This window comes from Pocillopora verrucosa, chromosome 3, assembly GCF_036669915.1.
Source record: "Pocillopora verrucosa isolate sample1 chromosome 3, ASM3666991v2, whole genome shotgun sequence".
NCBI classification, from domain to species: domain Eukaryota; kingdom Metazoa; phylum Cnidaria; class Anthozoa; order Scleractinia; family Pocilloporidae; genus Pocillopora; species Pocillopora verrucosa.
In genome coordinates this window covers 20,558,563-20,571,056 of record NC_089314.1, presented here as the reverse complement: position 1 = coordinate 20,571,056, position 12,494 = coordinate 20,558,563, and the positions used below count along the sequence as shown (strand labels likewise).

At 38.0% G+C, this 12,494-nt stretch overlaps 1 protein-coding gene and 1 long non-coding RNA gene across 2 annotated transcripts; one reads left to right on the top strand and one right to left on the bottom strand.

Annotated features, from left to right (window-relative positions):
• The first annotated feature begins 29 nt into the window (after positions 1 to 29).
• Positions 30 to 4,402, top strand: LOC131797695 (uncharacterized). The gene is made up of 3 exons (XR_009341228.2): positions 30 to 184; positions 2,747 to 2,795; positions 3,201 to 4,402. It is a non-coding gene; the product is annotated as an uncharacterized lncRNA (long non-coding RNA).
• Positions 4,403 to 6,284: 1,882 nt separating this feature from the next.
• On the bottom strand, positions 6,285 to 8,505 carry LOC131797718 (uncharacterized). The gene has a single exon (XM_059115382.2). It carries the CDS (start codon positions 8,427 to 8,429, stop codon positions 7,851 to 7,853), a length of 579 nt encoding a protein of 192 aa, XP_058971365.2. The 5' UTR covers positions 8,430 to 8,505; the 3' UTR covers positions 6,285 to 7,850.
• Positions 8,506 to 12,494: the final 3,989 nt, after the last annotated feature.

The window sequence follows — 12,494 nt, the reverse complement described above, 5'->3', positions numbered from 1 at the left end:
TGCGACTGATCTAAAAATTATGTATTGTCATGGCTGTCAAACGAGAGCACGTGCTGAATGAATGCTAGGGGTGATTAAAATTCATGTACGTGATTGCCAACGCGTTTCCCTTGGGTGTTATTCAAAACGAATCAGTATCACGAGAGTCGAACGAGATCGACACAGGGCACATTTCATCGTTCAGGTCAGTCTCTGATCTCCCGTGCACGTGAAACGCGAGTGGCATATTCATTAAAATGCCATCTTTAAATATTCAAAACAAGAAATTTCCATACAGCCTTATCTTTATAGAGTTATTTTAGAAGCGAAAGATATTTTGATTCTTCGCACATTTAAATTTTTTGTGTTGATCTTGATCTTTACTGTCAATTTCTGTCGTTGTTTTCAAAGCAAAGGTTTAAATTTCCTCATAGTTTGGCATATTTCAGTGTTGGACTGCAGGTTGTATTGTCAGCGCGGTCTGTAAACACAAACATTTGAGCCTAAATATAATGTCACGCCACATATAGTGCAAGAAATTCTTCATTTGCGGCGCACGTAAAGAACAGTTCAAGGAGCTGTGGTCAGTCAAACTGTGTCTAACATACATGTATAGACAAAGAAAAAGAAAGAAATCTGATAAATAGATACACTTTTCCCACCTACGATGCCAAATTTAAAGCGAACTTGATACTTTTGTCACCGTCACGTGGTATGGATAAAAGTTTACGTAGTGACAACATACGTGGTTCATGGTCTTTCATTTCACAGACGGCTTAGTGAACGAAGAAGATGTTGCGATTTTAGCCCAAAATATTACAAAAATATTCTTTAATAAGCTTTCTAAAATTATTTTCCGGAGCTGGAGAGTAGAAACTGAAAGGGACTGTTGTCGGTTGCAGTATCTGACGTTTCGATATCCTGAGCGGAAGTCATCTTCAGAGTCAAGCGACGATGTTGTTATTGTCCTCTCGGGACAAGCTACAAACACGAAATATCATCGTCGTCATTTCCTTCCTCTTTTTCACCGACTTTTTGCAATCGTAGAGGTGAAATCCTTTCGGCGCCCTTAAAGAATGACCTCTCGGAAATAAATATATGTATCAGAGTGATCTGAGCGTCGAAGTCCTAGAGCACGTTCTCTTAAATAAAGGTTGTCTTTTTTCCATCGTCACGACTGCCGGGATTGATGCTCTCTAAGGGGCTGGTGAGAGTGCGGAAGGCGGGCTAAGACCAAAAACCGGATATTTTAGAGGATTTTTTGGGGTTTCAAAAGATTCTCAGAAATGTAAGAGATACAAAAAAGCTAATAGCATTTTCGCTGGATTTTTAAAAGTGATTATTAGGTAAACTGTTGCATTCCATTGACGTACAAAGCAAGGTTGGTCTGCCCGCGGAGCCGATTCTCTAAATATTAAACGTGCCGAAAGCGAAAGCTAGCTGGCTGGCAAATTTCTCTGCGTATCAAAAATTTGAAAATTAAGACATAAGTCAGCACTTTTATACTTCTAAGACTGGTAGAGGAAAGCCCGCCTTTCTTCCTTTTCTTCCTTTTCTTCTTCGTTTTGTAGGGAAATACAGGAAGGAGGTTGATGAAAAGAATTATAAATGAAAATTGGAAATTTTTGAATTTATGTTTTGAAGCATTTTCGCTATTAATGTGTCTAGCCTTGGCGGTGGCTAGCGACAAGACCAGTATTACAGATCACCATGAAAAATGTGGTCATTTATAAAGACGTGACAATCCTAAAGAGTGACCAATGTGACCGGTTAAAACAGTAAACAGTTTTTGGTTTTCGTGGTGGCCACCCACTGGTTGTTTTTGTCATGATATTTGTCTTCCATTTTGTGAGGGCGAGGAAATGTCAGTTGCTTTTATTTATTTATCTGAGACGTAACTTCATCGCCCGGCGATGACGAGAGGAAGAAAGCAGTCCGATCGTTGTGATCAAGCATTTGATGGCTTGACATTTGAAACTCTCAATTGTGATGTAAACGATGAAATGGTCATGAATCACCAGAACGATGCACCCGGACAACATTATTTGGGTAGATATAAAGCAATTTTAAAATCTCTCAAGTGAAACGCAAAATGATATGATAATTTTTGATCATCATTATGAATAACCAACCTAATTCAATTAGTAAATTACATTTCTGTTTTACCTCGCAAAGTTTGTAAGCCTCTAGTTAAAAGCCCTATCACCTCAGTTATGACAATTTGAAAAACTTAAAAAAAACAAAGACGGATTTTACGTGATTTATGGAAAGAACTAATCGAAAGCTAATTATTTCATGTCGTACGTATGATTCCATTATATAACGGGAGCACTTTATTTCAGTCACGGAAGAACTTCTCGAATAATTTATTTAAGAATATCATAAAACACTTTGCTTAACAAAACTATTTTCCTGCCAAGGAGTGAGACCTGGGCACAAGAATTAACATCAAGAACAGATCAGGCGATTTTATGTGGAAGAATTCCTTTCAATTACTGACAGGGAAAGTAAAAGAAATTTGTATGGATGGTAAATGATGTACTTTAGTCTTCTGGACTTGCGTGCAACACATATCCGTCTGGCGTAAGGCTGGATAAAAATTTGTTTTCATTTCTAAGCAGGGAAAGCGAAAAAAAAAAAATTTAGTGGTTTGTTCGGATCAGCACCGTTCCCCCACTCCTTTGACGCATCTCCCAGATGACCAAGAACGAAGCAGAAAGGACTTCTACCTTGGTAACCGGGCCTGTGGTTCATTTATGTTTTTCAGGATCTTTTTGTGGCTTCTGAGGTTTAAAGGAAGAAAAAAAAGGTTTTAGGTCAGTAAACATTACTCTATAAAATTACTTACGTATGTATCCCGTTCTAAGAATTCACCTCAGTTATAGAGAGCGAATTTCGTAAAAACCAAAACCAAAACCAAATTAATCCCAACAATCAATCGAAATAAAGTAAAATTTAAAATGGAAACTGCAATGAGACGTACAAAATGCCTGCGTGAAACGCCAAAAACCTTAAGTGACCAAGCTGAATGACTAAGCTGAATGACCAAGCTGAATGACCGAGCTGAATCATAGCTGTTCGAGGTGATATGAAATTTAAATACCTACCAGGCAGTAAAGAAAAGACAATCATGCAATGTAATCCCGGACTACTTCCCATACTGAATCAAAAAGTTGTTTTTAATTTATTTACTTACAGTTTTATCGTTTTTCAATGCTAAGCGCACACCGCTGGCCTCAAACACAAGCTTGAACACGTTTTCGGAGGAGGAAACTGGTGACCATTCCTGATGCTGCTGTCTTAACTCCGCAGCTTTTTCAACCTGTTTCACATCGCCCTTGGCTTGTTGCTGCGCTTCGACATCCGAGAACAACTCTTTAAGTTCATCTATATCTGAAGGCCTTGAATAGTTGTGCTCCGGAACCATTGTCTTTCTCCACGATGATAATGGCGATGATGATGATACTAATGATGATGACGAGGATGATGATGACGAGGATGATGATGACGATAAATTTTCGTTAGGGTCATCGTCTGCACAGCTGGGAGCCTTGCTAAACGCACCTGTTAGCGATAAGATGGACGAGGATGAAAGCGCACTTACCTCTCCCCTAACCTACATTAACCAATCATATTTGACTGTTAGGGGTTGATGCAGTTGCTCAGACACTTACATTTATCCGCAGACTTCAGATGTACTACGGGCACAATACCATGCATGCACTACGGGCACTGTAGATTACCTCATCGACAATTTCTTGATCAAGCAGAAACTCATATAGAAGGCGGAGAACGTAATTTTTAAGCCTTCAACAGTTGTTAGAGTACTCTTAACTTACTAGTTGTTTGATTAATTTGGTTTTATATTATAGCTGATTTCGATCGATACTTAAGTTCACTACTCGAGAAGTGTTAAATGTCATTTCACCGGTGAATGTTAAATGTTACTTTTGAGCACGGAAATTATTCAAGTGAAATTTGTAAGGAATAAATAATATGTATTTGACCTGCCGTACAATAACAAAATGATATTTTTGACATCGCGGACTACTTTTGTATCGCAATCAAATCTGAGACCTGGCAGCAAGTTGAGGGAAATCAATTTCCGTTGTGAATTGTCGTAATTACTTCACATGCGTCAAAATATGCTATTTTGGAAGAAGCTAAGTATATTGCAAGTAGTCCTAGATTTTCATCTCAGTCTGAAGCGAGAGCCTTCAGTAAAAGACTGCAAAGGGTCCCGTACCACCTGACCCCTCTTGTTGATAACACAATTATAAGGTCGGTTTCCCTTCGCGTTCGAAAGACTGTTAAAGAAAAACTAAATCAAAATAAAAGGCAGATTAGAAGGGAACTATAGTAAGTCAAGTATGAGTAAGACTATAATTGTTAAATTCGATTGTTCAATAAAGAGATTTGTTCATTTTTTTGCCACTAGCATAGAATAAAGAAAAATCTGAGTTCCAATAAAGACTCGAACCTCCGACTTTCGGATTTTGCGCCGAATTCCCATGCTCTACCACGGAGTTGTAGGGAACTCCATGGTGGACAGAGGATAAATACACACAAACAATACGCCATAAACGTTATGTTAACAGTTATTAAACTAGAGAGTTTCAAACGATCAGAGGTACTACTAGTGGAAACAATAACGTAACTTTCATGATTCATTCAAGGAATTTATGGTCAGCAACAAAAAAAATGTTCGTAAGGGTAACAATGGACTGTTTGATAATAGGAGGAACAGCATTGGGTTACAAGGTGTATTAGTCAATACTGTTTAAAATTATCATCTGTCACTGATCAATGTCGACTTTTTTCAAATAAGGACGGCTACTTTAAATATGACTGAGTGCATCTCCTCCAATACAGTACATCCAAGACAGCCCCTTAACGGCTTTCGATAACGTTAAGAGAGAAATCCCATATGTTACTAACAGTAAATAATATCTCATAATAATAGAAAGTTTTTTTGGGCCGCCTAAGTGATACAACAAAACTTTCTGTGAACGAATTTCCCCTTTTTTTTTGGAATCATCATGGAGGATATTTAAGGAAGAAATTGTCGAGAAAATCGAGCTAATTGTTGTCAAGAAAGGCCATGAAGATTTACGTTTTATTATTAATTTATGTCCCTTGTCCCAGTTTCTTCGCACACACAGTGATAAGTTCATACCTTGCATGGATTGGTTTCTCTCCATACCACTCGTTGTCCTTGTTTTCAGCTGAAAAGAAAACGTTGACTTGTTTTGCGAGTGTTCCTTAGCCTGGAATCGTTGTGTAATATCGCGTTCATATAGTTCATTTCTTATAGATGTTTAGTGGAAACCATAGCAACAATCAAACAAATATTTTTCCAAAGATGACAAGATGAATGTCTACTTTAACATGGTGATTTTTGAAAACATAGTCTCTCCTTGACATCAACTGAGAAACCACAAGGCTTATGAACCTCCACGAAACAGTTCTTAGTGTAGGATCTTACGTTGAACATCGTAAAGCTATCGAATAGTGATGCCCCAAATGGTTCACGCGTGATATCACGTACTACATGTTACAAAACACTAAAAACACGACGTTCAAATCACCGTTCACACATGAACTCACGTTTGCTAATTATTACATAACGATTCATCATGACTATGATCATGAACCCGCTCGGGTAATAGTCTGAGACCAATCTGTTAAAACATATATAAACAACGTTCAGTGACTCACGTTAGGTTAGGCAGCTTTTCGGCTTGTTACGGGCATGTGCCGCTAAGAAAGGTCAATTTTTGTCTCAACATTTGCAAGAATCACATTATAAAAGTCAATCGGGCGGAAAAAGACAAAAGTAGGCATAGATCTACTCATATATACGGGCCCAGTATAGGCTGACCACCCCCTTAGACATCAATTACACACCGGTCGTTTCACCTTGTCAAGTAACACGACTGCTGATTTGATTTTCCAGGCTGGATTTTACAAAACTGAGAATGGAGAAGCCAACAAAACCGAACTGGTTACGAACCGAGAAAAGATATGGAAAAAAAATGGAGAGGAACGAAACCGAGCAAATTATCAAGCCCGGAGCTAAAAATAACAAACCTGAGGAAGAAGAGAAGGCCGAAAACACTGATCTCATTTAAACCCGAAATGTGATGAGGCAAAAATCCAGTGGGACAAATTGAGAAAAATCCCAAGCTATAGTCTTCGAAAAAGAGAAGGAAACCCCATGCTTATGCGCGAAAATAGTAACAACACCACAGGCACTGGATTGGCTCTGCTCAAAAAAATTTATTTTGAATCATAGAGAGCAAAATTCTGGAGCAAAGATTTCGATTACGCAAAGTTATGCAAAGAAGAATGGAAAAAGATACATCTTGCCTTCAAGGAAACCTAACGACTTCCTTGGAAAAATGTATATATATATCGCTTTACAGGTAATGCCCCTCCCTCGGCTCGTGCGTTATCTCACGTGCTTTGAGCGTTACATAACGCGATCGGCAGTAATGCACTAAGAACACATCGCACTAGTTGTTTCACACCCCTTGGTCGTGAGAGGAGATATTCGAAAACACAAGTCTTACGCAATCACTATTGTTCTAAGTGTTACATAACTGCCTCGTGACGATTATCGAATCTGAAAACGTGATATCTGGAACTTGTAGAGATTTACATCATCTTTCAAGCGCGACCTTTGAACTGTTAAGTCACATTATATAGTCACATTATATATATATATGTGTGTGTGTGTGTGTGTGTATATAATAACTATGATCACAACATTCTTGGCCCTGATATGCAAACACAATACCTTGCGTGTTCTCGCGTGCTTTAGTAAAACACGGTACCTTGCGTGTTTACGCGTGCTTTAGTCAACGTAACGCTCAGCTAATCACATTTTTCACACGTTATCTCACAGGAACGAAACGTTGTTAACCCACCACAGGCCAGATCTTGACGGTGACAGCGACGGAAATAAAAACTCCGAAACTCCTTAATATTCCAAACAACGGAGTTACAAATTTACACGAACGAAAGCTCAAAAACAACTAAAACTCCGCGAAAACAAACTTAAAGTACGCTAAAAATGTCCACGTCAGTTTTCCAATGTCAAGATTAGAGTTTTTTGACGTGATTGGCTAATTTGTGAAATCACGCGCGCCGCGCGTGATTGCGAAAAAAAATACAAAGGGGGCAAAGGAAGAGAAAAACTGTTACTTGAAATTTAAAGCAAAAGAGATTTTGTATAAAACGAACCGAACTATTTTAAACAGCGTAGTTTCCTTTCTCATTATTATAAAGCACAATCGCAATGAACTGAAAAATCAACCAATCACGGCAGAGCAAATGCTTCCAAACGAATCGTCATTATCATTCAATCTCACTGATCACCTGAAGAAGACTAGTAACATGCTGTCGAAACGTCGTAGATTCGAGTAGTTTCGTAAATCCACGCTGGAAGAAGGCTCGTACCCAGACCTTCCATGGCCTTCCGGTTACACGGTAGGATCTGGGTACGAGATTACTCCGGAAGAACGTCGTTGAGATCAGACTAACAAAAGGCTTTTCCTAAAGTAGAGGCAGGGTACGTTGCACCCTCAATACAGAATTATTGGGTTTTGTGCGACAGTGTAATTACGGCCGTAGTAAAAAGAAACTTCAATTCTTTCCACCGCTGACTGTAACTCTGGAATTAGAGTTGTTACTTCACATTGTAATGTTGCTGAACGTTGTATGTTTTACTTTAAATCTTGCGCCAACTAGCTTGGCAATGACTTCCACTCTCGGCCTCGCCTTTTCCTACGTGAAGCTCAGAAGAGTCAACGAAAGGATAATTTTTTTTGGACGATTCATCAACTGAGGGGGCTCGGCGGGGAGATTTGTCACACTTCACTTGTTACTGTTCTTGAGACAATAGTTTCGTAAGATGGCGGCGATGAACTTACATCCGCTAACATTTCATCATCTGTGTAACATGGCGGTGGGTCACATTGAACCTGTGTCCTGGTGTCATGAGTATCATTCGTTGTTACCTCCTCATAAGAAGGAGGATAACCAAAGATTCTCGTCAAAAGAAAGTTTAATTCCCTTCTTGATGACGATAAGCCTCTGGTCTGAGCCTCGCTATTTCCCATCTGTCCCTCGCGAAGCAGCAACTCAATGTGTTCAACGCTGCGTGTTAATGGACTTTCGTTTCCTTCAGTTGTATTCTCTAAATTACTTGCTGTCTTTTTTAAATAACGTATACCAATAAAACAGAGTCCAGCTATTAATCCGAAACAACACATCGTATAACCTCCTGTTTTCATATGCGAGCTGTTATTTGTCACTCCAACCACAACCATAAGGATTCCGCACAAAATGAGAACCACGATAGCGACTACTGTCTTATACAGGCTCAATGAGCTTGTCACTGATCGCCTATGGTAGCCATGGTACCAAATTTCACTAAGTTCTTGCATTTTGCGGATGTTGTATCAAACAAGCAACAACCATTTTAATTATTCTGAGCATTTTATCACAGTGGCATGCCGAACGTTTTTCACTAGACGGTCGTGATTTGAATTTTTATGGCTGATCAACCACGCATGTCGATCAAGAAAAACTCGTTGATTTTGTTTATTAAAAATATCTAGGACAAGTAATTATACTAGGAAAGCTGCCAACTTAATCACGTACTTCAACAGTATTTTAAAACTTCGTATTACACTAATAACATAGACGAATTAAACTTTCCGGACTGTTTCTGCTGACTACATGATCAACGAAAAAGGAATTTTTCGAAATAGCATCTCAGTTTACTCGGCTTTGAGTATATAAAAGTGAATGAAAATTGATAAAAGCTATTGCTACGGTACAACGTGTTCAGGAAGCCGTTGTTTTGAGTGTTAGCCTCAACTGAGCGGAGAATTGATTAATTGAAACATTATAGTAAACAAAGAGTTGCCTTGTTCTGGAAATTTCCATCCCTGATAAAGCTTATGTTTGTTTTTCTTTACCAAAGAATATCGTAAAGGCCTGTGCTTGATCAACTGAGCGAATATGTGAAAGCAGGATTTTAATCCTATATGAAACATTTAAGATTCGATTCCTCCTTCGTGATTCAAAATATCTTTTAAAAATATCCTCGACAATAAATAATTTGACATTCTCGCGTTGTCATCGTTTTGGACAGGACAACCAAGCTGAGATAAACTCAGTGCTAATTTGAACATAACCGTATATTGATGTGTCTTGGTTTTCTTGTGTTGAAATCAATAAAAATGTGCATAAGTAGTGTAGTAAGTAGTCTCTTATTTTCATCATATTTTACAGATTCTTGACACCCTCATTGGCTATCAGATTTAGCCTCCTCTTGACAACCACCACTTGACCTTGTTTCTATACATTGACGTTAAGAGCTTGCTACTGGCCCTGAGGGAGCACTTGAAAATATATTGAAAAGCTATGTCCATTGTATATTTTGTTAAAATGTTTGCTAGAGGCTCCAAAAAAAGTTGATTCCGCAAAATATATTTTGCAATGACATCACTTAGTGACTTAAAATAAACTTACAAGGGGAAAGAATGAGACGAACTTGACGAAATAGGAGTAGAATGAAACGATGGTGCTCAGATGAAATAAGTATACCAAATTGTTAACGGGATTAACGAAATGTTTTCTTTTTATACCTCATCTCTCATCTAGTGCTGGACTTGTGTAACCATGGTTTACTTGAAAACTACCTAATACCAGGACAAACTCCATGGTATTTTGTCTCAGATCATCTTGGCAAACGAAGTTATAATTACTTGAATGCTGAAACAAATATAACAAGAGTAAAACATTGTAAATCATGATATTTAAGGGTCTGTGCTTTGACTTAATGATTTCCTTTTTGACCTATTTCTTGATAGTAAAATTCTACTGTTCAATTGTAAGTATTCCTTGACACTTCTTTCAATTTAGTTTAAGCAGTTAATTAAATTAATTAGTTAGTTATCTCAGTCTTAGCCAAAGTAATATTTAGAATCTGGAAATTAAATCTAAGTGTGGGTAAAATATTCAAACAATATTACTCACGACGTCAATGATAATCGACATTTAATATCTAATAAGTAACACTCACTCAAACACTTTGTTGTTGTCATATTCCACCGAAGGAACGGAACGCCAAATTATCTCTTCCCAGCGCTCAGACCTGGTAGAAGGACGCTATTTCATCTCTAACTCAGTTAACTTTTGGATAGAAGATGTTAAAATCCGTCAACAACATGTTCAGCAGACTTCAACGGTTAACGCCTCTTCTCTTCGTCTTCACCGGCTCTGTTTTGACTGTAGTGGGGAACACCTATTCTATAAATAGTCTCATAATTGCTGGACCAGTCGTTGTAACTGTGGGTGGACTGTTGCTTGTCGCCATAACGTTTTGGAACTCCTGCGTTGATAAACTCGCTGAAAATGAGTCCGCCGTAAATGGTGAGGAATTTTCAAACTCGAAGAGTGCTTCCCATGAGCAACTCGCGCCGATACATTACTTCGAATTTGAAAATCTGTCCGAGTTGCCTGGAAAAGAAATAGTCCCTCCCTCATATGAAGAGGCTGTGAACAATAACTTTTTAAAAACTGTACAAACTAACATAGCCATGGAAAAAGATGAACAAGAATTGAATTCGGCAAAAGACGTGAATTCCTTTCCTCCGACCCACCGGGAAAAATCGGAAAACCACTGATACAACCTTCAAAGTCGTGTGATCTAGAAACCCGAACAGCTTCCTCTTACTGACTTCCTATATGGGTACTTATCATTGTTTCAAGTAAAAAAGATTGTACTTGAGTGAGGACACAACTATCTAGTTAGAGAAGGTCGCATCATCATTCATTAAAATGAAATGCTGAAAGTGAGAACAACAACCTTTGGGGGATCGAAGGAATAATACCAAAACTTCCTTTAACAGTTTCGCATCAAGCGGAATTAGTATCAATGGTTATGAATCACGTTTAAATGTGTTTTTGTTGATGTGTTAGTGACCAGGAGAACTGAATTAAAAATGTAATCGATGCCGGATCAGTGACTCATCAGCTTCGGTGTTCACTGAACAAATGCGGAAGATGTCGTCCTAATAGACGTAATGAAACCCTCTGTGAGGTCTAAGGAAAAGTATCATAACTTCCTTGAAGAGTTTTCGCACCAAACGGAAATATCCCTAATGTTCATAAAACTCGGCCCTAGAAAGAGAAAAGTGAAACACCTTGGTGACCGAGAAAACCGAAAAACTGATGTTCAGTGACATGTGAGCTTCGGTGTTTCACAGCGTGGAAAATATATATATATATTTTTTTTTTCGATAGACGTATTAAAACCATTCTCATTCTGTTGATGGCTTGTTGAGTAAGCTAGATATCTCGACCAACCAATCTCTGAAATTCAGTTTTAGCTAAGAAAAAATGGAAATTTAGATATATCAGTGGGATTCAAAGAGAAAAAAGGTTGGCTCTAGAAAAATTGTTATCGACCAATAAGCCAGTATCACCAGCTTCGGTGTTCACTGAACAAATGAGGAAGATATTGCCCTGAAGGAATAATACCAAAACTTCCTTTAACAGTTTCGCTTCAAGCGGAATTAGTATCAATGGTTATGAATCACGTTGAAATGTGTTTTTGTTAATGCGTTAGTGACCAGGAGAACTGAATTAAAAATGTAATCGATGCCGGATCATTGACTCATCAGCTTCGGTGTTCACTGAACAAATGCGGAAGATGTCGCCCTACCCCTACATTCATTTACATATATATATATATATATATATATATATATATGTAAATGAATGTGGGGGTAGAGTCTACCTTTGCATAAAGCGCTCAATGCTGTGGTAGCAGAGCTAAGTATACATAAGTAAAACTTATTGCTGCCGCCACGAGAATAAGTTTTACTTAGCAAATTTCACAAGCCGCCAACAATAGCTCTATAGAATCTTTATTTCACAAGTAGATTAGTTCATCACACTAGTGAATTAATTAGTTACTTATCTAATTTGTATATAAGGAGGTATGTTCTTCCTTGAATAAAGTTCTGTCTGACGAGTGCTTAGGCGTGAAACTCAGAGTCACAGAGAATCGATGCGTCCTCTTTAATTCTTTAACTTATATATATATATATATATATATATATATATATATATATATATACATATACATGTAAATATTTTAAGAGGAAAAAAGGACGCAACTACATTTTCCCGACAAGCCTGTTTCGTGAATCCCTTCACTCTTCAGGGGTTTAACAGGCTTGTCGGGAAAATGTATTTGCGTCCTTTTTTCCTCTTAAAATATTTATTCCGCTCTGCTTCAACGTATTGAGCACTGTTCCACGCGAAAATCGACTTGCAGACTCCCTATATATGTATGCATGTATGTATGTATGTATTCGATAGACGTATTAAAACCATTCTCATTCTGTTAATGACTTGTTGAGTGTATTCTCTGCAATTTTTGGCTCAAAAATGGAAATTAAGATATATCAGTGAGACTCAAAGAAAAACACTTT